This window comes from Chamaea fasciata, unplaced genomic scaffold, assembly GCF_029207755.1.
Source record: "Chamaea fasciata isolate MVZ Bird 193981 ecotype frontalis unplaced genomic scaffold, bChaFas1.0.hap1 SCAF_30, whole genome shotgun sequence".
Lineage (NCBI taxonomy): Eukaryota > Metazoa > Chordata > Aves > Passeriformes > Sylviidae > Chamaea > Chamaea fasciata.
The window spans coordinates 1,399,949-1,423,674 of record NW_027094115.1 but is presented as its reverse complement, the minus strand read 5'-3'; the positions used below and the strand labels follow the sequence as shown (position 1 = coordinate 1,423,674).

At 55.9% G+C, this 23,726-nt stretch overlaps 3 protein-coding genes across 8 annotated transcripts; 1 reads left to right on the top strand and 2 right to left on the bottom strand.

Annotated features, from left to right (window-relative positions):
* The first annotated feature begins 152 nt into the window (after positions 1-152).
* Positions 153-8,532, top strand: CKAP2L (cytoskeleton associated protein 2 like). Its single transcript, XM_066206081.1, has 9 exons — positions 153-325; positions 629-724; positions 2,782-2,848; positions 4,071-5,167; positions 5,600-5,792; positions 7,015-7,170; positions 7,528-7,591; positions 7,887-8,034; positions 8,126-8,532. The coding sequence occupies exons 1-9, from the start codon at positions 153-155 to the stop codon at positions 8,427-8,429; spliced, it is 2,298 nt and encodes a 765-aa protein (XP_066062178.1). The 3' UTR covers positions 8,430-8,532.
* Positions 8,533-8,614: 82 nt separating this feature from the next.
* Positions 8,615-16,082, bottom strand: LOC136302804 (cytosolic purine 5'-nucleotidase-like). Of its 5 annotated transcripts, none has more exons than XM_066206361.1 (18): positions 15,995-16,082; positions 13,228-13,301; positions 13,024-13,141; positions 12,849-12,944; positions 12,670-12,761; positions 12,525-12,582; positions 12,319-12,412; positions 12,158-12,211; positions 11,971-12,054; positions 11,791-11,832; positions 11,598-11,705; positions 11,371-11,437; positions 11,110-11,280; positions 10,875-10,926; positions 10,723-10,783; positions 10,425-10,601; positions 10,166-10,267; positions 8,615-10,066 (listed from the first exon to the last, which is right to left on the bottom strand). In XM_066206361.1, exons 1-18 carry the CDS (start codon positions 16,027-16,029, stop codon positions 10,019-10,021), a joined length of 1,533 nt encoding a protein of 510 aa, XP_066062458.1. In that variant the 5' UTR covers positions 16,030-16,082; the 3' UTR covers positions 8,615-10,018. The 5 variants fall into 5 exon arrangements, with proteins under 5 accessions (XP_066062458.1, XP_066062457.1, XP_066062459.1 ...); XM_066206360.1 differs by lacking the exon at positions 15,995-16,082 and adding an exon at positions 13,768-14,356; XM_066206362.1 differs by lacking the exons at positions 11,598-11,705; positions 15,995-16,082 and adding an exon at positions 13,768-14,356.
* On the bottom strand, positions 14,873-23,310 carry SLC20A1 (solute carrier family 20 member 1). 2 transcript variants are annotated; one of them, XM_066206359.1, is made up of 11 exons: positions 23,175-23,310; positions 22,576-23,036; positions 22,348-22,488; positions 22,163-22,248; positions 20,828-20,924; positions 19,149-19,268; positions 17,411-17,659; positions 16,769-17,318; positions 16,334-16,519; positions 15,995-16,079; positions 14,873-15,533 (listed from the first exon to the last, which is right to left on the bottom strand). In XM_066206359.1, the coding sequence occupies exons 2-11, from the start codon at positions 22,889-22,891 to the stop codon at positions 15,372-15,374; spliced, it is 1,992 nt and encodes a 663-aa protein (XP_066062456.1). In that variant the 5' UTR covers positions 22,892-23,036; positions 23,175-23,310; the 3' UTR covers positions 14,873-15,371. The 2 variants fall into 2 exon arrangements, with proteins under 2 accessions (XP_066062456.1, XP_066062455.1); XM_066206358.1 differs by having other exon boundaries at positions 23,185-23,310.
* Between the last annotated feature and the right edge of the window lie 416 nt (positions 23,311-23,726).

Sequence of the window (23,726 nt, the reverse complement as noted above, 5' to 3'; positions counted from 1 at the left end):
AGCACATTGCATAGTGGGCTACAGTGCAGCAGGACAATGAGTGGCATGGCGTAGTGTGGCATTACAGGGTGTGCCATAGTATCACGTAGTATGATGTGGTGTACCATATCGTGCAATTTCACACCACACCATGCTTTACCATGTGGCACAGCATGGCGCAGCGTAGCATGGTGTGCCATGCCATTGCGTGGTATTGCCCGGCATTGGATGGCGTGGTATGGCATTATGTGGCATTGCACGGCATGGCATGGCACAACATGACATTGCGTGGCCAGACGTGGAACGGCATCGCACACCGTGCCGTGGCACGCTGTGACCTGGCTCAGTGTGGCACGACGTGGCTTGTCACAGCTGTTGCAACGGGTGTCATTGCAGGCACCCACGCACCCCTGCTCCTATCCTATCCCGCCCCGCCCCGCCCCGCCCCGCCCCGCCCCGCCCCGCCCCGCCCCGCCCCGCCCCGCCCCGCCCCGCCCCGCCCCGCCCCGCCCCGCCCCGCCCCAGTGGCTGCGACGGCCGGAGGGGACATATTGTCACCGCCCCCTACCCCCCTCAGCCAATAGCGGAGCCAAAGCTGGCGTTTGGCTCTCCCCATTGGTCGGTTTGAAGAAGGCTGTGGCCAATAAAGACGGCCCGGCGGTTGTTGGGAGTGGTGGTGGTCGCGCTGCGGCAGCGCCCGGGTTGGAGCGGCCCGGAGCCTCGGATCTGCCTCTGAGGAGTCCCGGTACTGGGGGGTGCGGGCGGCCCAGGGGCCTCTGGGGGCGGAGGAGAACGGAGCTATGAGGTCCTGGGATGCGGGGGCACTGCAACCTGCGGGCCCTCTGGGGCGGGTACTCAGTGTGGGAGGATTGGGGATGTGTTGGGGGGTCATGCTGCTCTTGGGGCTCAGTGGAAGCCTTGGGAAGCAGAGGGCGGGGGGGGTTGACGTGTCCCTAAAGCCCAGGGTGAGATGTGGGTGATCGGGTGAGACTATGAGAGTATTAGGGGCCGGGGCCCTGGGGATGGGGTGATGCTGGTCTCTGCCTGTGAGATGCCCTGGTGCTGCAGGCTAGACTGGGGTTGTCAGAAGTATTCTCTCTTCTCCTGTTGAGATACTCCTTGCTTTTTCCCTCTTACTTGTGTTAGAAGAGGGCGTCGGTGCAGGCCTATAAGATACACAGCTGAGATGGAATCACGGGCAGCATCTCCCTTTTCCTTCTACAAACTGAGCCGTGCACGGTTGAGGTGTTGAGTGGCATCACGCTGTGAGGGTCAGGAAGCTTAAGTGCCAGTGGGCCTCTGGGCAATATCATGTGCGTGGGAGTTTCTGGGAGCAGCATTGCCAGGCTCCCTAGGCAGGGAGGTCCAGAGGTGCGCAATGTAGTGTTTGAGAGGAACAGAAATCCATTGTCACGAGTACTCGTTCTTTGAGTACTGAGACCATGCTGTGTGCGCTGCATTTCCTGTCATCTCTCTGCAGCGCAAGGAAGGAGGCAGCTGCAGAACTGCCAGGCAGCCAAGGAAAGGCTGAAATGCCCAAGTGCAAAGTAGGTTAGGAGGATGTTGGGCTTGGATGAGATAATATGTAAAGGTCTGTGGTATGGCTGGCTCTCACCACTGGCCAGTGTCTACCTTCTCTGGCCTGTGTGCAAAGAACCAGCTCCTGCCAGGGCCTTGCTGCCTGGGCTCTGCTGCCCACAGCACCCTGGCACCAGTCTATAGTTACTGGCAGCAGGAGCAAAGGCGTGGTTTGAGTGCTGGCATTTTCCAATGGCTGATTCTGTCTCTTCTGCAAACTTTTTGAGACTCTGTGAAACTTTCTCATCTCAGCTCTTGGCTCTGGCAGAACAAGCCTTTCTGTTAAAAATTCAGGTTTGGAACCAGATCTCGAGGAAAGGGCGATGGGAGTCTTACCACTGGTTTTTAATGGCAGCTTCCAGTGGCCTTTGGAATATGTTAATATCAGGAAGGGGCATTTTCTGTGCTTCTGGCAGGAAAATGTGAAGAGAAGAAGCAGGATCAAAGAGCAAACCAGTCCCTGTCACCAGGCTCTGGGAAACACCACTAGTAGAAATGAGAGAAGATTCATGACCTTTCTTTTCGGCATAGTGCAGCACTTGGGCAGAACAGAGGATGGTCCTCGCTCTCTAGGCTCTTTCTTACAGATTAGAACTTACGCAGGCATTAATCTTCCCAGAGGACTGAGCTGCTACCCTGGAGCAGAGGGATGGGAGAACTCCACAGCTGGCTGCTGTCAGAGGGCTCCAGTTTTGTGTGGAGGAGGAGGGGAGGACAGAATTGTGGGAGCTGACAGTGGCCTGCTGTCCCACCTTCCTGCTTAGCTGCAGTGCCTGGACAGCTGCAGGGCTTGTGGATCAGCCACACTGCAGTGAACTCTGGTCAGGATTCTCTGAGGCACCACTATAACCTGCAGCATGGCAGCAGCATGACCTCAGCTGTCTGAGACACACAGGGGAGTTTGGGAGCCTCCAAGTCCACTACCTGCCAGACTATCACCTGCAGGAATCATTTTGGTTAGTTTTGTTGTCCATGGGAAGTTTTGTGACAACCTTGGATGTTAATGGCTTGTGTTGCTTTTCTGTTGCCACACAAAAGAAAAAGAATTAATAGTATGTGGTAGTATTCCTTGCCAGGTTTTTGATTTCTGAAAGCTACTCCTAAGCTCCTGTGTCTGAGACAATCAGCAGTGGGTTAGATATTTAACTCTTTCTGCTTTTCTTATGGCTGATAAATAACCTGATAAATTGTTAAATAACCTGATAACTTGTTGGACTTTTACAGACCCTTTTTAAAGGTCTGGACTAATCACCTGAATCCACCCTTAGAACCAGTTTCTAAATTCAAGCATGTAAGTAAGAAGTTTGAGTCCTTCATGCTGTGAGTCCGGGTAGAATGGGGTCCCCTGTTGAGAATGAGTGTTTTATGGTTGCTTAAAGAATCACTTGTAAATGTATCAGCAAAAGCAGGTTTTGTATAAAAGTGAAAGCATGACATAGTTCATTGTCAAGGTTCACTCTACTACTTACTGGATGGTTAAAACACATAGAGAAAAAGCAAGCTAAAATCTAAAATCAATCAATCTAAACCCAAAACCAACCCAAAAATTGTCTGTGTGGAGGCTGGGGAAGTGGGGCAGGGGAAGGAAAGGGTAAGGATAAAAATTAATAAGGATGGTCCATTGAGTCACAAGATTCAGAGCAGACTGCCTTGCTGATCTGAGCACTGGGCTTGGCCAACAGTTTAGGCCTGAAGGTTCTAACAGCACTTAACAGCACTTAATGAATAGGTTAAGATCAACAATATAACAAAGAATTCATATAGAATTTACTGTAGCACAATAATAACTTGCTCACAGGCTTGACTTAAAAATCTAAAGTACTTAAGAACCAAGGAAAGCCACATTCATGGAGCATTTGCTCTAGCATACTTATACACACATAGACCTAAAGATTTTGTCCAAGGTATATATATATCTGAAAAATTCCCCTCAAATTCAGTGAAGGACTCATGTTGCTGCCTTTGTATCTTCTCAACAGGCAAAGGGTTGAGCCTTGGGGAAAGGGGGCATCAGCCCAGGCTCTGTTGGCATCATTCGCTGTTCTCCAAGTTCAGCAAACATGAGAGTTTGCTGGCTCTGAGAAGCCCCACTCAGAGGGCGATGCTGGTCACAGCCCATACAGTCCAAGAGAGCTCAAAAGGTCTCACTCAGGATCACTTGCTTATCAGGTCACTTTAGTCATTATAATTTTTCATCCTGGCTGCAATTCGGATCTGTAACTTGCTTTGAAAACCACATCCCCAAGTCAGGGTCATGAGTTCCTGACTCCAAATGGGGGACATACCACAGATTGCTAAATAGCTGGCAATGAGTCAGCTAGCTATTTTTCAAGGGACTTTAGCTTAGTTAGGAGTTTCAGTTTGGGAGACTGATCCTTTGCCCATGTCCTGGTGGGTGTTATGTTATTGTTGTGTTGACAGCTGCTTTGTCACATGACTGTCTCCTGGGCCAGCTGTCAGGGTCTGACCAAGCTGCTCTCACTTTGGAGCCGAGGGCTGCTTTGTCTTTCCAGGTTGACGGAAACAAGAAGGATGTTCTTGAGAATGTGATGGAGGGTGCTCAAGAGGATGGCAAGCTTGGAGCCAGATCCACGCATCACACTGGCCACATTGCTCAGAAGAAGCCTTCAAATACATCTCAGAGAGCAGGAGGGGTGCACCTAGTGCAGCCAGGGAACAACATGACACTTCCTGCTTCCGCACAGACTAGAGGCAGGGTCCCACCTTCAAGCTCTGGTCACCTAAAGCCAGAAAGGAACCAGAAGTCTGCACAGAAGACTGTCACTGCAGCAGCACCTCAGGTGGGAAGTGACCAACCTCCTCCTGGGGCACCTCACTTCCTGAATGAGGGGCTGCAGGACAGGCTGGTCTGCCACAAGGAAAACCTCAACCCACGAGCCTTCACATCCCCAGAGCTGATCAGAACTTTCCAATCTGATGCAAACAGTCTCAAGAAGAAGAGAGTCTTGGCCCACAGGCAAAGCTCAGCTGTAACGTCAAGGCCTGTTCTGGGTCCAAAAGACAGAATTAGTAACCACCAGGCTAAGGAAGAGCCAGTTCTGGATAAATTCAGGAAATCCCTGCCAGAATCAAAGAGCATATCTCAAAATACAAGTATCAGAACTCAGCCACTGCAGCCCTCTCGGTTCCTTCCTGCTTCTGCTAATTTGCTACATAAAAACCCAGGGACAAGCCAAGGAAAAACTACTACAGTGAGGCAACCTGGTACAGCCCCAGGGGGAAGTCTTAAGCACCACAGCCAACCTCTCCCAGTGAGAAGGTTTTCCACCAAGCTTCCCACCTTGGGCAAGCCCCAGAGGACCACAAATCTGAAATCCAGCCTGCACCCAGGTGTCACTTTGCCATGGCCAAGGCCCATGGTTAAAGAGGGGATGGACAGGAAGGACATGAAGATTGTGCCTCCTGGACACACAGCAGCATCCCAAGGGACAGGTCACCCAAACCAGTCTCACAGCATACACAGTTCCAAAACTCATGTACTTGAGGATGATTTGAGAAGTTGGAGAAATCAGCTTAAACCAGAGCTGCTGATGGCAAGTAGCATGCAGGCTAGGCGCATTCCAAGGATCCCATCAGCTGCAGATCGTAAGTAAGTAGCAGCTCTGGCTGTCTTGGTCCTGCCTCCAGGAAACAGCAGAGTTTAAAGGATTTGACTGGGTGAGCCAGCACCATCCTGCTGAAAACAGAGTCCAAAGTCTTTTATCGGTGAAAGTTTTTTGGGAGGTTGATGCCCTGAAAAATAAGGGGTTGGGGATGATGTTGGGTGGCACCCTGGGTTCCTCTCCCACTGATTCAATAAGTGGAAGGAGAGTGTGTGGCCACTCTCCTGCTTTAGCCTCAAGGCTAAAAAAAACTTGAGAGTTTTTTCCTTTCCCAGTCTAGAGCTCGGGTGTGTTTCTGAGATAGATATACTGATTCTTTTTAAGAAGCTGAAGTTGGCTAAAGGGAGATTCCAAGGAAAAACAGCCAGCTCTTGCCAAGCTTCTGGGGTGGTAACTGTGATCTCTCGGTCCTTGGACAGGAAACAGCTGGAGGAGTGGTTGGCATCCAAAGGCAAGAAATACAAGCGGCCACCGATGGCACTGCTTCAGAAGCAGGCAGTGAAGCCATCCTGCAGAAAGGTCAATGCAAGAGAGAAGCAAGAGAATCCAGAGCAGCACTGCCAAGCAAAGATCAACAACATATTAACTGAGTGCCTGAAGCTCATTGAGGAGGTGGGAATGGGAAAGGAGCTGCTTGAATGAGCTTCTCCTCTCCTGGAGCGTGCCAGGGGATCAGGGCCGTGTCCCTCCAGTAGCTAAGAGGGATTGGGAACAAGTGTTCAGTTGCCAGAGGGGAAACATAGGAAAAAAAAAGTTCTCATAAAGTTATGGGTAGGCCAAAGGCATGCAGTGAGCTGTGCTGACTGGGAGAATGGAGAGGTACCATGTCAAAAAAGACTGTTGTGGTTTAACCTCAGCTAGCAGCCAAGCCCCATGTAGCTGCTCATGCAGTCCTCTACCAGTAGGACTGGGGAGAGAATCATATGGGTAAAAGACAAAAGAATTCATGGGTTGAAGTAAAGACAGTTTAATTGGGAAAGCAAAAGCTGCACACACAAGCAAAGCAAAACATCGACTCCCTGCTTCCCATGGCCAGGCAAGTGTTCTACCACCTCCAGGAGAGCAGGACCCCATCACATGCAGTGGTGACTTAAGAAGACAAACAGCATCACTCCAAATATCTCCCCGCTTTATATACTGAGTATAGGGTCTGGAATATCTTTTTGGTCTGTTGGAGTCACCTTTCCTGCCTGTGTCTCCCCTCAGCTTCCCACACACCCCCAGCCTCCTTTCCAGTGTGACAGCACAAAAAGTAGAAAAGGCCTCAGTTCTGTGTAAATCCTGTCAGCAATAGTGAAAATACCTCTTATCATCACATTTGTGTTTATCACAAATCCCAACCACAGCTCCATACCAACCACTGGGAAGGAAATTAATTCTACCCCAGCCAAAGCCAGCATGGGCCTCGTGTATGTCACTGGGTGTCATGGCACCTGGCAGTGCAGTCTCCAGCAGCAGCCCAGGCTAATTGAGCCAACTTGAGGTAGATCCATGGTGGGTGTCACAGCTTGAGGTAGGGCCCTGGTGGGCAACAGTTGCTGGGAACACTGACTGCTAGCCCTGCTCCAGGATTTTCTGGGCCCAGTTAATGCCAGCACTGAAGTCTATCCTTTGACACCCCTCTGGAATACTAGACTCAATTATCCAAGGGGAAGATAGAGGCAGGACAGCTTTTATCTGCCATGGTTATGTAGGAGACTTGCAAACCCAGACTTTTGAGGCCCTTGTCCTGAAGAGTGCCGGGAGCTGTGGTCAGGCACGGACTGTTTCCTGGTTCATACACTTGTCCATGCCATGGACACCTTTCTTCAGGCCCTTACCCTTCTCCTTGCAGGGTGTCCATGCAGAGGAGCTCATGGCAGTGCTGTCCCTTGTGCCCCAGGCAGAGAAATTTGCCAAATTCTGGATCTGCCAAGCAAAGCTGCTGGCCCGGAACGGCCCCTTTGATGTATTGCAGCTGTACAGAGAAGCAGTCAGTGCTGGGGCTGAGGTGAGTGGGGCATGCCAACTCCCTGTGTTCCCTGCCTCTGCACTGGAGGGCTTCCTTGAGAACCAGGGGCCAGATTTTGGAATGAGTTTAGCAGTATTAGTCACTGGTGAAAAAGTCCTTTAGAATGGCGAGTCCCATTCCATGCTGCTGGATATGCCCATGCAGGGTGGGCACCTGGTCAGCTGTGCTGGGTGCTGATGGATCCCTCTGGGCAAAGGGGAATCCTGCAGCCTCTTCCTGCTGTCCTCAGCACAGGGTGTAATGGTGCAGCAAAAGCCTTTCCTCCTATTCAGCTGTAACTCTGGTCTCCATTCCCATGCCAGACCTGCCTTGACCCATGTTCTGCTTTTCCTGCAGCCAGTCGAGGAGCTCAGGGAAACTGCTCTCAATATTTTGAAGGATGCAGGCCAAAAATTGGAAGGTAACCTGAGCATTGTGGGGCTGACTGGAGCTTGGGCAGGCGGGGGCTCCCTGGTGTTGCTAGCCAGGAGGCAACACGGTTTATAGTCTGTTCCAGTACCTCCTGTCCCTCCTGATGAGCGTTGTGAAAGTCTGGAATCCTGATCTGAAAAATGGGACACTGCCCGGGCTAGGGAGGGTCCTGGCCCAGCAAGCCTCTGCAGGCAGGCACCCTGCCCCTATCCAGAGTGCAGAGGTGTAATCCCTCCCCAGCAGCCGTTCTCTGCAACTGTGTTGCCCTTTTCCTCTCCTGCCAGGAGAAAAGGTGGAGGAACCTATTCCTTGGGAGCCTAGGACGCCCAGTCCAGGTGAGAAGCAGCCCACAGCATCGACTCCAGGCCTGGTGGGGAGGCCTGTGACCTCCCTTCCCCTCTCAGTCAAGTTACAGGTTACATCTGCATCCAGGTAAGGCTGAACCTCCTGTTCCTGGTAGCACACACCCTCCATGCCAGTGGTCCTCCACAGGGTTTACCCAAGGCTCTTGTCCTCTCCACAGAGGAAGGGAATTCCTGGAAGGCCTAGAATTGAAATTTCTGACACCTGTGCGGCGCTCAGTACGAATTGAGAGAGCTAGGAGTCACTACCCAGAGATGCTGAAAGACCATGATCCTGTGGTGTCATCCCTCAGTGAAATCCTGCATGCTGAGGAGGAGACTTGCTTCTTCTTCCGGAAAAACATGGCTTTGCCAGAAGTGACAGAGCTGGAGGGTTTGAGTTCATATCCCCTCAAGAGCTCCCGAGGGGTTCCCAGCAGGAGCAGCCTGCCTGCCCACCATGCTGCCTCGTACACACGCCCCTGACTGCTCTTGCTGCCCCTCAGATGTAGAGGTGAGGGGATGGCACAGAATAAGCCTGTATCCAATATCTAAATGCTGATTTACATATATTAAAACTTGCAGTAGAGATGTGTGTGGGCTAGGGAATGGTGTGGAGACACCAGCTGTGTCTCCTGGGATTGTGTCCCCCAGGACCGCCCTCAGCTCCTCTGCCACGTGACACACCCTCTGGTTTTCCTGCTGTAGAATAGTGTCAGTTGGATGGTGATGTTCCAGGCACCTCCCAGTGTGTGGAATGTCCTGAGTGATTTGATCTGGAATTGCCTCGTGCCCTGCCTGGACAGCATCTGTATGTCCTCTGCTGAGAGGCATATATACAGACCTGGTGTCTGGAGGCACAGGTGGTAGCAATGGCTCTGCCTAAGGGGCTCGGGGACCTGCAGTGTCCCAGCAGCTTCTGTGCATGCACAAAGAGTTGCAGAGGACCTTGGGGTTGAGCAGGACAGGACCCCAACTCCTGGACATGGTTGGGGTCTGGGGACAGATGAGCCCTCTAAGTGCACTCAGGCCTCCTCTGCTGCTGTCCCTGCACTTGGAGCAGGCAGGAGCACAAGGTACCAGGCAAGGGGCTGGTGAGGGGATTGGCAGGTGCTCCCCGCTGTGAACAGTGACCATATGGCAGCTGCGGAAGGTGGGGGAGCCCTACTGTCATCCACCCAGCCCCAGCAAGCAGTGGTCCTGGCCCCATCATGCTCTTTTGCCTCCCCTCTCCCTCACAATGCACCCAACCCCAGCCTTGGCTCAGCATCTCTGTTGAGTCATGGATGCTGGCAGAAGTCTCAGAGCAGCGTGCTGGAGTTCTGGCATGAGGCTGGCTCCACTCTGTGGAATGCTGCTGGCCTGGCCCCCTCTGCAGAGGTGGGGATAACTTGGGGCTACCACCTTCTCCCCAGGGGCTTGTGCTTGTCCCAGCTGCTGGACGAGGATTTGGAGACTGCCCTTTGCCTCCACCTCTCAGGTGCAGGGACAGACCAGTTTGCCTTTGAAGCAGCCAGTTTTATGTCTCTGTGGTGCCAGGAGTTTTGAGTATCTTTTATAAATATAAAAGGGAAGAAAAAAGAAGAGGGGAACAGCAGGTGAAGGGGGTTCCAGTGGAGCAGCTGTCACCTCCAGAGCCCCACCCCCTCCACTCAGCACTGCAGTGCTCCTGGCCAGGCCCAGAGGCTAAAGGGGCAGGGGCTGCTGGGACCCCAGCTGCTGCAGTGGGGCTTCCAGTGATACTGCAGCAGTGGCACTGCCTGTTCACCCTGGTGTTGAATGGCTGCAGGCTGGCATTGAGCTGGTGAGAGAAGTGAGGAGAGGTTAAAGGAGCAGGAGCTAGCAGGCTTGGGGGGCCCTCCGTCTCTGGGCACAGTCAGGAGAAGGTCCCAACTGCCCAGGGACAGGTGTGACAGACCATGGAGTCAGGGGCCATGGTCAGTCACCAGCCACCTGTGACCACCAGAGGTGGTAGCTGGCAATGAATAGCTTCGATCTGGCAGTGCAAGTGGTCCAGGGCCACTGAATGCCCTCCTGTGGGTCTGGCACCTGGCATGACAGCAGTTGGCATATGGTCAGGCTTCTCCATCATCTTCCTCCTCCCCGCTTGAGTCCTGGGGGACCTGAGACAGTGCAGAAGGGCTCAGTGGGCACAAGACTCCAAGGGCATCAGGATGGCAGGATGCCCATGTCCTTCTGCCCCTCTGTTCCCTGCCACCCACCTGCTGGCCAGGATCGCCACACTGGGCCAGCCAGGGAGGAAGGGCAGTGACCGCATCCCCTGAGTCCAGGCGAGAGTGCTCCACTGTTGACTCATGGGCCATCTGTGGGCAGGTGGACAAAGCTTCCAGAGAGAGGCTGGCACCAGCCAGCCAACGGGTTGGGTGTCCACCCAACACCCCTATCAGCCCCCTGCCCCCCTCAGGCAGGTAGGGAAACTGAGGCGCAGTGGGTGACCAGCAGGCGCTGGGGGCTGCGTACCAGGACAGGGGGTGCCCGGAAGAGGTAGCTGAAGGGATAATAGAGGAAGTTGATGAAGGAGGCAGCATAGAGGTCTGCATAGCGCATCAGCTGGTTGGCAAAGAGTGTCTGACGTGAGCCACAGCGGAAGAGGCTTCCCATCTTCCCATAGCACATGTCCATCTCATGTGTGACTTTCTGTGGGTGCAGCAGGACAGTCAGGGCACCCAACGACCCCTGGGGGACACCCCACGGAGGAAGTTGTGGCAGGGGGTGAGCTGAGCTGTGTGTCAGCTGGGATAGTGCCCTTGGGTGTCACCTGGATCCGACGCTTGATGGAGCTGATGTCTGGGCGCTCGTTACTGCCACTGTCCAAGTGCCTAGAATGGATCAGACCCAGCTAAGAGCTCACCTGGAGGGTTCCCCACAGGTGCTCCCACCCCTGCCTGTCTCTCACCCCAACCGACTCACTGGTACAACTCGGCCAGGAAAACATCCAGGCTCCGCAGCTCTTCAAACAGCTCTGCAAGGGCAACAGGGCCAGCTCAGTGCAACAGCATCACCCACTGCCCAGCATGACCGACAAAGAGGGTCAGGGCAATGGGCAATGGCCACTGAGGCAGTTTTGCCATCAAGGGGTGTAGGAGGCTCCAGGCCTCTTCCCCGTGTATGGCAAAGTCTGTGTCCCCAACCCGGCACTGCTCACCACTCTTCTCTGTCCAGACCTGGAGTTCACGGGCCAGCTCAGGAACCACCAGAAAGGTGCGCCAGCCCTGCCGCTTCTTGGATTTGAGGATGTCCCCAAAGATGTGGTCCCCCATGTAGAGGATGTCTTTGCCCTTCACACCCAGGAGGTCGCACACCACATCTGAGGAGCCTGTGACAGCCAGGGATCAAGGTGGGGTGGGGGGGATATATTCCCCTATGCTGCCCATAGAGTCCAGGCAGAGCCCAGCTGGGCACTTACCACCGGAGTAGACAGCACAGTGCTGGAGAGGGCCAGTGTATGTCCCAATGCGCAGCTTCCCCGTGTCCTGCAGGAACAGAGGACCCCAGGATGGGGACACTGTTATCTGTGCCTGCTTCGTGTCCAACCAGCTGTGAATCTACCTTGCTATGCCCACGGGAGCCTTCTCAGTGCCTAAATAGTGCCCACCACCCCAACTAGCCCTGCAGCAGGGAAGAGGTCCCCACCGTGTCGACTTGGCGCAGGACGGTGCCCTCAGCAAAGAAGAGGGGCTTGCGGGTGTCCACCACAATCAGATCGAAATAGGACCTCCAGGGGCGCTGTGGGACATCAGCCTGCCGATGCCGGGGAGGGGGTCAACAAGAGGATGCTGATAACACCCAGCGTGTCCCACCCACCCCACAGTGGGGACAGACTCACCTTGTCCTCATTGCTGAAGTCAAACAGGTAGGACATGATGGCCTGCAAGGACATCTGGCATCATCATTGCGGCCCCCAGGGAAGGCAAGACGATGCCTGTGCTTCAGCACATCCCTTCTGCCTCCCCCACCCAGGGCCGGCTGGACCTGGTGGTGGAGTACATGGACACTCCCTACTCACATCAGTGTAGGTGTAGTCACTGTTTGTGGCCAGGAAGACCTTCCCCACTTCCTTCATGCGGCTCAGCAGCAGTGGCACACGGGGCTAGTGAGGGGCAAGTCAGTGGGGGGGAGCACAGAGGTGGCCACAAGGAACTGACTGAGGGGCACAGAGTAGGGAGGGGTCCATAGGGGTCTGCACAACTCACATCCTTCACCACATATTTCTCCAAGTTCTCTAGCGTCTTCTCCTTGAGGCAGCCCTGCAGAAGGGGTGGGGTGGGGCTGGCCAAAATCTCCCAGGGTGTGTGTGTGGGAAAACCCCAGCACGCTCAGCACCCACCACCCAGCCCCTGCCCATTGCACCCACAGAGAGGTGGACATGGTCCATGGCCTCGCGCACATCCTGGAACATGCTGCGGAAGGACATGAAGAGGTTCCCATGCTTGTAGCCGGTGTCACAGCTGCAACAGTCAGGAATGGAGGGGGTGAAGGGGCTGCCCTGCTAAGGGAAACTTCCCTCAGGATTTACCGTCTGATCCAATACCAAGCCCCCACCCATCACCTCCCTCTTACTTGACATATCTGGAGCAGTTGGTGAAAAAGTCCACGAGACAGGCATAGAGGTGGGCCTCTGTGGGGGAGGGGCCTGTGAGAGGGGGTGCAGGGTGCAGCACCCCAGGGTGGTGGGAGGGCCAGGACAGGGGGGGTTCTCACTCACCTGTGAGGTTGAAGAGGGTGTTGAGGATGTGGAAGCGCTTCATGTCATCCCGCTGGATGAACTTGTTGGGGTAATAGTGGAGGATTTCGGCTCTGGAGGAGGGAGCACAGAGCTGCACTCCACCCTGAGGGACCCCTCAACTTCCCCCTGCCCCAGGGGTGGTGAATTCCCAGACTCACCCCTTGAGGAAGCGGAAGCCATGGGCACAGACTAGCAGGTTCCCGTGGGAATCCACCTTCAGCAGGTTCCCATACATGGCATCAAACACCAGCCCCCTGCACCACACAGCTGTCAGTGGGTGGGGGGCTCACTTCCCCTCCCCTCCCGTCTCTGGGACCCCCTCCACAAACTGACCGGGTGGGGAAGGTGGGGTCATATTTGTAGGCAAGGATCTCAGGAGGATACCCAATGGCAACAAGGTGCTCCAGCAACAGGGTGAAGGCCAGCTCCTCATAGTCAGGGGACTTGTACACTGCAGGGGGGAAAGGGGGATATGGGCAGGGGCCGAGGGATTCCCACCACTACCCCACGCTGCCTTAGGGCCCCCCTAAAACGCACTGGCCAAGGTGTAGTCCATGTCAAAGCCAAAGCACTTGATCTTCTCCAGCGCCAAGCTCCGGTTGACGAAGATCCTGGGGGTGACCATGCAGGGAGTTACAGGGTGAGGAGAGGTTTAGGGCTGGGGGTGGCATATAGGAAGAGATGGGGTCATGTTCCCCTAACCCAGTCTCTGGTCAGTGCCCTGGCAGGGTTGCATGCTCACCCCAGCCCAGGGCCCCCATGGCAAGTTATTGCAGCAGAAAAATCGGTTATGGAGCTGGAGGAGGGAGGGAGGGGCAGAGGGTGCGACGGGAGGGGGGATAGTGACTGCTGTTGGGACCTGCCCCCACCCCGGTATGTCTAGATGACAGCGAGAGCCTCTGCCCTCTCCCGATACGACAAGGGTCCTCTCCCATACCTGAACCCCGGGGCCCTTTCTTCGGGTCCTGCTCCCCTCCGCATGTGCCCTCCCACCTATCCTTCCCCAAGCCCTCTCCCCGCATCCCCAAGTCCTGCTGCTCCCATTGCCCGCCAGTCCCCCCGCATTCCCCAGCCCACCGGTGCTGGCAGTCCCTCCGGAGGGCCTGCGGGTCGCCCTGCCGCGGGCCCCGGGCCGCCGCCGGGCCCCGCTGCCCCTCGCTGCCCATCGCCACCGCCTCCGGTCACCGCCTTCGGCCGCCGCCACTTTAACGGCGCCCTGCGGAACGGCCCCGCCCAGGCCACCGGCCGTGCCCGGCCCCGCCTCGGGCAGCACAACCGGGACGGAGCCGCGCACCCCGAGGCGGTGACCCCCAGATGGGTCAGGCATCGCCCCGTGCTCCCCTCACGGGGTACGGACACCTCCTCACGCGTGGCCCCCGCGCACGGGGAGGGCTCCCCGTTCCTCGGCCGTGCTACCACGCTGCCTCCGTCGTGTCCCCCCCCGCGACCCCCGAGCCCTGGGCTGCTGTTTGCCCAGCGGCGCCGCTGGCAGCGGGAACCGCCCGGCGGCGAATCATTAACCGGGGTCAGCGACCGGCCTCGCCGCCGCCCCAAAGCCGCCCCGATGGGCGCCGCGGCCGCGGGGGGGCTGCGGAGAATACATCCAAGCCTCACAACGGGGAGATCGGGACAGGATGGAGCACCCACGTCCCGTGGGACGCAGCGACCCCCGCCCTACGGCGCTGGGTTAGCGTCCCCACGCAGCACATAAAGCACCTCCTGAAACCTACGTGTATCGCCCCATGGGACCATCTCCCGCCCTCAAACACTCCCGGCTGCCCCCGCCGAGGTTCTTGCGACACCCCGGGGCCGCTGACGCGGGGCCCCTGGACCGGCCTTGACCCAGGCAGGAGGGAGTATCCCACGGCACATGGAGGGGCGGCAGAGCAACTGCTGTCCCAGAGCTGTGGAGGGACGGACACACGGCCGCACACACACACACACGCACGCATCCCCCCACACCGGGGATGGGGCTCATGACAGGGGCAGCCGGCCCCAGGTGTAGGGCCGCGATAACCCCTGCGCAGGGCTGTTTTACAGCTCCTCCCATGATACAGGGGGCATGTGGGGCTCTTATCTTTGCCCCCAGCTCCCTCCCAGGGCACAGGGCCAAGGCAGGGAGGGCTATGGCGCAGCACCTGGCCCCAACAATATCCCAAATCCCCAGAACCACAGGCAGCACTGGCATACGAAGGAAATCTTTATTAAGTCCGAGGTAGCAGCAGTGACAGGAGGCCAGAGGGCAGCCCCCAGGGCCCCCGAGCAGGATGGTGTCCACAGCACTATGGCAATGGAGGCAAAGCTGAACACTGCAGAGCCTGCACGAAGGGTACTCCACGACTTTGTTCCAGGGCAGGCAAGGACCAACCTCTGCCCTTCCCCCAAGAAATCACTACCAGGGGATGAGTAGAAGTGAAAAAGTGACCCCCAGTAACTGCTTATCTACAGCTACAGCAGATCAGGGTGTATTACCTGGGGGCAGATACAGCCATGGCAGCACACCCCCCCCCCCCACAATATTAGCGCCAAGACAGTTATATTAAAAAAAAAAAAAAAAAAGATACTTCAGTGACAGCACTATGCGCAGATGGGCGCAGCCACCACCCCACAGCAGGGAGCCTCAGTGGCCCCTCGAGCGAGGACAGCAGTGGGAAGCATGAGCACTGGGAGCCCGGGTGCCCTCACACCTTCAGGACAGCGAACCTGAAGACAGCCATGATAGCAGCGCTAATGAGGCCGGAGATGGGGACAGTGACAAACCACGCCATGAAGATGTTTCGGAAGAGGCGCCAGTCCACTGCCTTCCTGGAGCGCAGCCAGCCCACTGAGACCACCGAGCCCACCTGCCCAAGGAGTCAGGGCACTGCTCAGCACCAGAGCAGGCATCTGCACCCCTCAAACATGCACTCCTTTACCCCCACAGGCCAGAGCCCTGGATCCTGCTCCAGGCTGTGGGGACCTCACAGAGCGCAGGCAGGGACTGCAGGGCAAGGAGTTGCCACCCCAGAGGGGTGACAGGACCAGAACCCTGCAGCACTTGGGTTCCCACAGCCTCTTGGCAGAGCCTAGGGAACCATGAAAGGGGTTTTATTCTCCCATCATCTCCCAACTGCCCCAGGGACCCACCCCGAGGCCGGGCAGTCGCTGCCACCTCACATTGAGATTGCCAGCAGCAGAGCTGGGAGCTGACAGTGGCCAGCAGCCCAGCGTGGGGTCTCCCACACAGCTCAGCCCTTCAAGCACCAGGATTCGGGAACACTGAGCTCCCACTGAGCCAAAGCCATTCCCCCGCTACCCCTCTTACCTTGCAGTGGGTTGTGCTGATTGGGAGGCCGACATTGGAGGCAATGACCACCGTCAGCGCTGATGCCAGCTCAATGCTAAAGCCGCTGCAGGGACAGAAAGCAGATCAGAATAGGGGCGCTGGATACCCCAAAACACCCCGTGGGCACAGCTCAAGGCAGTGCAGCTTGGCTCTCTAGACCCCCAGATGAACCCCCCAGGATGCAGCAAGGTGTTGGGAGCTACACACACCCCAGCTCTGCCACTGAAACGCTCAAGACAGAAGGGAGAGGGGCTCCTGGAGCAGAATGCAGCTCTCAGGCTGCCTGGAACATCCCCTCTGCTCCATGATAGCCCTTACCTGGATGGTGTGATGGGAGTCAGGTCCTTCCCCATCGTCTGGATGACTCTCCTTCCCCAGACCCATAAGCCAATGCAAATCCCTGCACCCCCATAGAGAAGCAGCCAGATGGGAGTTGCCACCTTGGTAGCCACATCGCCCGTCTGATAGACCAGGAAGAGTGCAACCAGGGGCCCAATGGCATTGCTGGAAGAGAAAGGGGATCTGGTCTAGATGGCCAAAGGCTCTTGGCAAGATAGAATAACCCCGGAAGTGTTCAAGGCCAGGTTGGATGGCACATGGAGCAACCTGTTCGAGAGGAACATGTCCATGGCAGGGGCTTGGAACAAGATGATATTTAAGGTCCCTTCCATCCCAAACTATTTTGTGATTCCATAATTCTGTGAGCACTAGCCCCAGCTACCAGCCTCCCTGGCTCCCACTAACTCCACTGACCTGACATCATTGCCACCATGAGCGAAGGAGCCAAAACAGGCCGTGAGGATCTGCAGGAACTGGAAGAGTAGGGACACCTCAGGCTTGTCCTGCTCATGCCACTCGTCCAGGGAGCTACTGCTGCCCTTGTGGTCACTGGCACCCAGCTCTGCCTGGGCTGTGTTCAGGTCCATGTCTGCAGCTGGGTGTGCATCCGCCACTGCGTTGCAGTAGCTCGTATAGCTGTCCATGCGGACCCTCTTCTTAGTGTCCACCACAGACCAGCTCAGCTTCTCCCCCTCCTCACTATCCCTGGCACGCAGAGAGTCCAGGGGCATGCCACAGATAGCCATGGTGTAGGAGGTATAGCTGTTATTGCGCCGCAGGGGCTTGTCCCCAGAGTCCCCCATGCAGTCCCCCATCTTGGCAAGGTGCAGCTTGTGCAGCAGCTCCTTGTAGAGACCGGAGTCCTTGTGCACAGTGTGGTACTGGTATTGCCCACCTGAGCCCAGCTGGTGACCCACTGCCTGGCTGAGGTGGACCAGGTTGCCATTGGGCAGCCGCACAGCTCCTGCCAGTAGGGACAGCGGGTGAAAGGGTTAGCACCAAGGGGTGCCTGGCATTGGGGAAGTCTTACCACCCATATCACCCCCTGCTACTCACCACTATCAATGTTTGTTTCCTTCAGGTCAAGGCTGGGAAGCCTCTCCTGCTCCAGGGCCTCCTCCAGCTCCCCCAAGTTGAAGGAGACCATCCTCTCCTCCAGCACTGCTTGGGGGGGGATGGCCGACCCTGCATCAGCAGCAGGGCCCTTGGCGTCGCCCGGGGGCATCTTGGCCTCCTCTTGCTCCTCCTTTGGGCAAACATTCTTCTCCATCAAGGGGCTTTCAGAAGGACTTGATTTTATCTCTCCTGTGAAGAGGGGCAGCAACCATCAAACCCCTTTCCACCACTGCACCCAATGCCAGCAGCAAGCCCACGCACACCTTGTTATTCAGATATATGGCAGCCAAATAAAATTTACAGCTCCTCCCCATCCTGAACTTTGGAAACTGCTGGATAGTCAGACCTTGTTCCAGGCACAACAGCCAAACCATCTGAGCCAGCTCATCCCCTATTTTTAGACACCCCCACCCACATGGGGTGTGGTGAACACCATTATGGGGCTTTTATGTCAGTAATGTCTAGTGCAGAGGTTCCTCTTTAGGCCATGTTTGTCCCATCCCTGTGGGCAGTGGCATGCTCTGGACCCACTTCTGGAGTGGCTATGACTCCTGAAGCTGACAGGTGCCCAGAAGAGCCCAGCTCCTCTACCAGCCCAGCAGCTCCAGCCTGGGCTCCTCTCCAGCTTTCACTGGTGGATGACAAACCCAAACAGGAGATGGTCTCCACCTCCCAAAGGCAGCCTGGTTTCCTGTCCACCCTAGGGAGCCAAGCCAGCAGCACCCAGCTGTGGAAACTGAGGCTGTTCCTCCACCTCTAACAGGAAAAGCATGTTTTCTCCAGGTGAAAACATGAGGTCAGCTCCTTCAGAAAACAACCAAAACCACCTTCTTGTCATAAACACGACCATTTTCCTGTCACTTTGTTTCCTTCAAGGACTGGGTTGTGGCATCAATCCTTCATCCTGGCATCCAGTCCCAGCAGAACTATTTCCCCTTGCATGCCCACCTCCTCCCAGGGATGCTGTAGGCAGGCAGGGAGCGTGTTTGACAGGCAGAAGAACCCACCTCACAGGCAGGAGTTAAGTTAAACAGCTGGAGGATTGTCAAGAGCAGCCATAAAGCAGTTAGTCACACCCCAATTACACCAGCACAAGGACATCCCCTCATCACCAATTCCCAAGGCCCCAGCTTGCACACATCATTGATATTCACGACCACATGCAGTTTCAAGCACAGCTCTGGAGGCAAAGCTCAGGGTTGATCCTCTGGATGCCTTTCAAGAGTGTTTTGGGTATTCTGCTACAGGGAAAGGACTTCAACAGCTTTAAACTTGTGATCTGCATCAGCCAGGCCAAGGATTGCTCAGCAGGTACGAGAAGATTAAAGGTTAAAACAGGCACATTGTCTCTTGCCTTCTCTCTCCTCTATTAGAGTGGGACAAGCTGTCTGATACTGCCCACAGCTCCAGGAGAGATCACCCCACAGATCAATCAGCCCCAGACACTGCTCAGCAGCACAACAGCTGCTCCTGGGGGTGGTTTTGGGTGCCTGGGTTGGGAGCAGGCAGAGCCCAGTGTGATGAGTGCCCCAGTGACTTGGAGCAGGTTAATCTCAGAACAAAGATGAGGATTCTGCTAATAACAGGCCCACAGCTAATGGGATCTCCCACTGGGAAGAGAAGTCGGTTAGCCAGACCATGCCCTTCCCCGAGAATTGCAGAGGGACGTGGTACTTACGGTCAATTTTCTTCTTCATTCTTGGACATACAAAGAACCAGACGACAAGAGCACAGACAACAGCACTCCCCGCCGAAATTAGGAGGATACCCCACAGAGGAAGTTTGTCAAAGCCCAGCACTAGGAAATAAAACAACGAATCTTTGAAAACCTCTGGGCAAAACCCTCCTCAATATGACTGGTTTTCCCAGGCATAGGGGCTCCATCACCTGCAATGGCCCTGAGCTAATCCACCTGCCAGGGAGAAACACTGCTGGGAAGGCATCACTGACCACACTGAGACCCCAGATATACTCTCTGAGCCCCACAGGTCATAACCCCATCAGCAGCTGACCCTTCACAGCCCCTTCCCCCAGCCAAATCCTGCAGAGTGGTGCATGCCCCAGGCTCTACACAGCTCGTCTCCTCATTTGCTCCAATGTCAAAGGAAAAAAACACCTCCCAGTGTGGCTGCTGCAGCAGCAGTGCTGCTTCCCTGCTCTGGAGAAGACATGGAAGCTTGGGCTGCTCCCCCTGGAGCTCACCAGCCTCTCTGGCTACTGGGGAGGGCAGCTCTTCTGCTCCAGGAGTCAATTTAGGCTTCACAGCATCTGAGGTGATACATGACCCACTTAGGGGCATGCTCACAGGTAGACTTGACTTTGAGCAGAGGACTGGCCTCACGCAATCCCAGGTAGGGCATCAGGTGCTTGTGACTATCCAAACCCTGCATTTGCTGCTGCAGGCAGTGACTTACTGCTCCTGAAGCAGCCCAGACACCTCACTCAGGCAGAGGTCTGCCTGCAAACCCTGTGCTCAAGCAACCTAGAGCTCACTTAGCAGTTCAGGGCTCAGAATAAACACAGATCCACTTTGGACATGCCAAGTGATAAAATGATTTTGGAGCAGCCCCAGTGCCCGCAGCAGCGCCACTGCAGGCCTATCCTCCTCTCCCCCATGTTGGAGAGCCCAGGGAACGGGAAGCTGACACCCCTCCAAAAAATTTTCCAGCCACTATTTACAGAGCAAACCCTGCCAAAGCCAGCACTGCCTGCCTGCATCCCACCTCCAGAGGCTCCTCCACAACAGGAAACCCACGCTTACACCAAAAAACAGCCCAGGTCACATCATCCCAGCAAACAACAGAGGTTACAGAGCCTCTGGCTCCACGGGTAAATCCACCCGTCCCTGCTGAGCCCTCTTAGTCCTGGTCGTGACCTGTCCCCTGCAACACAGCATCTTAGTTTGGCTTTTCCAACTGAAGCTCAGACTCTGCAGTACACAGGCCAGCTCTTCTCGCCAAGAGTAATTAGCTTGTTTTGAGGGACAGGATGAAACAGAAGGTGCAGCCCCATTCCCTGATCCTAGCCCCACAACCAGCAGCCTGAAGAGTCTCTTCAACAGATACCTGAGTTTTAGCACAGGTAAGAGAAGGGAAGGGGAAGTCATGTTATTGGCCAGTCCTGGGAAGTCTAAGGAGAAAGGTCTGGAGGAGTTTAGTTTGAGCAGGTCTCTTTGGTTGGGCAACTACCTAGCCCAGACAGTGCAGGCTAGCCTGCCACCTTCTGTAACCGGCACAGGCCAGCCGCCTTCTAGGAGATCTCAGCCCTGTAAAGCAAAAAAGGGGTAAATCGTGCATTTAATGGAGGCTTTAGAAAGAATTTCAAAATTCAGGTTCAAGCATTCTGCTGTGCACTTACAGGGTGCTCCAGTGTACATGATGGAGAAGAGGTTGATTCCAACAGTGCAAGCATAGAAGACAGGCAAAGCTCGCAGGCCGTTGGGAACAGGATCTGCCTGGAAAACATATATCAGTACTGTAGAGGGGTAGACTGGGGGGCTATGCAACAGCCAAAGAGCAGCTTAGCAACAGATTCTTTCCAGAAGAGGTTTGTGCCCTCAGTCACCTACAGATGACACTTCCCAACAGCCTTTAGGTAACAACCCACAGTCAAATGACCCCCTGGCTGGGAGGTCAGGAGGTAGCAAAACACCTGGGCCCCACAAGGCTCCCCAGAGAGCTAGAGCAGGCCCAGCCAAGGGTTCCAGCACTCCCAAGCCTGGTACAACTCATCTCTACCTAGCTTCTGAACCCTTTCCCTGGCTCCCCAAACTGCCACCTCCACCTACTCTTTTCTTTCAACTCCTCAAGAACTTTCAACGCTTTTACCCCTCTCCAGCTGACTTGGACAAAATAAAAAGTCCGTTACTCACAAAGGAGTTTATTTGACCACATACCTGGCAGCAAGGCCCTCACCCCAGCAGCAGGAGCACTTAATCCCCATTGCTACCCAGCAAATGGGATTTGGCATCAGGACAAGCAAACCAAGCCATCCTGAATGTCAAGCAGCATGGAGCAACTGGACTGTTCAGCACCAGAATGGAGCGTGACAGAGCCAGCTGCACTTTGGGAGGCTGGTTACACAAGGTTACTGTGACAGAGGTGACACTGAGCTGTTTTAAAGGGCTGCCAGTGATAAGATCTTAACATTTCTTGAATCGTTAGAGGTAAAACTTAAAGGAACTTGACCTCAGAAATGCAGAAGAAAATGCTAGTTTCTCTGCATAGCTGGGGTCCCAGGTGGAAGAAATGTGTTTTCCCTGGCCCCAGGAACAATTCTGTCCCTCCCAGCTGGGAAAAGCCATGGCTGTGGATCACCACCTTCAGCTACAGCTCACCCCAAGGAAAAAAATCCTTACACCAGGATTTTGGAACAGCCCAACTGACAGCCCTGGTCTTATCGATTCTGGGCTACTTCATTACTGGGAAAGAGGGCTGTTCCTGCTGAAGCCAGAAAGACAACTCCCATGCTTCAGAAGGGAGGTGATGCCCCAAAACCCTCCAGGTCTACTCTGCGGAGTGGCCACAAACCCCATTTTCTCACTTCTTGAGCTCCCAAAGGGCTCCCCTGGTGCCAACACATACACTCCAGGATGTGCTAGAAGAAGCCCTGGTGACCATAAGCCAACCAACGAGTCCATTGAGAGCAGCCAAGAGCCCCAAAGTGTCAGAAAACAGGGCAGATAGACCTTACCTTACAGAGGATGAACCTCTGGACGAGGAAGAACAGGATAGCAGACGTGATGCCCGAAAGAAGAGGTGAGATGAACCAGGACAACACTAGAAAGTGGAAGGCACAATCAGCATCCTGCTGCTGAAAAAGAAAGCCCAAGGACACATGGGGTCCACAGCTGGGGTGGTCCTGCCAGCTGGACTTACCAATCTTCAGCAACTCAGACCACTTGACACCTTCTTGCCCTTGGGCCACCAGTGAGAAGCCAATGGTCGCTCCAACGATGCAGTGGGTACCAGAAATGGGGAGCTTCAAGAATGAAGCCATCAGCTGCCACACAGCAGATCCTGGAGAAGAAGCAGCCTACTAAGAAAGCCATCACCAGGGCACCCTAGGACATACTGCCCCTACATTGTGACCTCCCTGCTCCTTACCAGACATGGCGCTGATCGAACCTGCCATCAGCAGCTCCTGTGTGGAGTTGTACATCTCCACATCAATCAAACCCTTCCGGATGGTCTCACTGACCTTGGCTCCCAGCAGGACGGAGCCCACCGTCTCAAAGATGCTGGCCAGGATGCAGGCCTGCCGCAAGGTCACCACCCCCGAGCCCACAGCCGTGCCGAAGGAGTTAGCCACGTCGTTTGCACCAACAGAGAAGGCCAGGACGAAGGCAATGATGAAGCCCAGGACCAGCATCCAGAGGAAGCCAGCCATGGGGGCGGTGGGCACCGCGGAGGTCGGCTCCATAGCGGGGCGGTGGGTTAATAAATTAGGTATTAAATTAAATAGAGGGATCGCTATAGGGCTCGGCGGGGCTGCGACGTCCTACAGGCCCGTCGGTCGTAGGGGCTGGGGGCTGGGTGCCGCGCCATGGTCTGCGCCGCTCTTCATCCTGCGGGAAAGACAGAGCTTAGCAGGGTGAGCACCGGATACCGGCCCTTCCCGCCGCCGGTAACGACCGCTCCCGCGCGCGCCACCGCCCCCTCTCGCCGCCATGTGTATTGTATGGGTGTCCGCCCCTGCCCGTCACCTCCGCTCACCGGCTGGGCCGGGCCGGGCCGCGATAACCAGGAAGCCGCAACCACAGTCTCGCTTCGCTGCCGCTCCGGCGCCGCTCCCCCGCTTCACTCACCGCAGGCCCGGTCCGGACCCGCCCGCCCCCGCCGCCCGGACTGACGCGGCCCCAGCGCCCGGCTCGCTTTAACAACGCCCTCCGCCCCCACGTGACCGCAGACCCGCCAGGACCCGGCACCGCCCTCGCCAGCCATTGGTCCGCTCTCTGAAGGAAAGGGCGGGGCCTCGCCGCCATTGGGTAGCGCCGAGCAAGGAGCCCGGGCCTGGGCCCAGCCCCGCCCCTCCGCGCGGGCACCGCGCCTGAGAACCACGTGCACGCTCAGGGTCTCCCGAGCGGCCGCGCGGGCTCCGGCGAGTGAATGGCCCGGCACCGGCACCGGCACCGGCACCAGGCCGGCCCGGCACAGATCAGCACCGGCACAGCCCGGCACCGGCACAGTCCTACAGTGGGCTGACTCCACTCTGGCACGGCCCAGCACTGGTGTGAAACATCCGGTCGCAGATATGT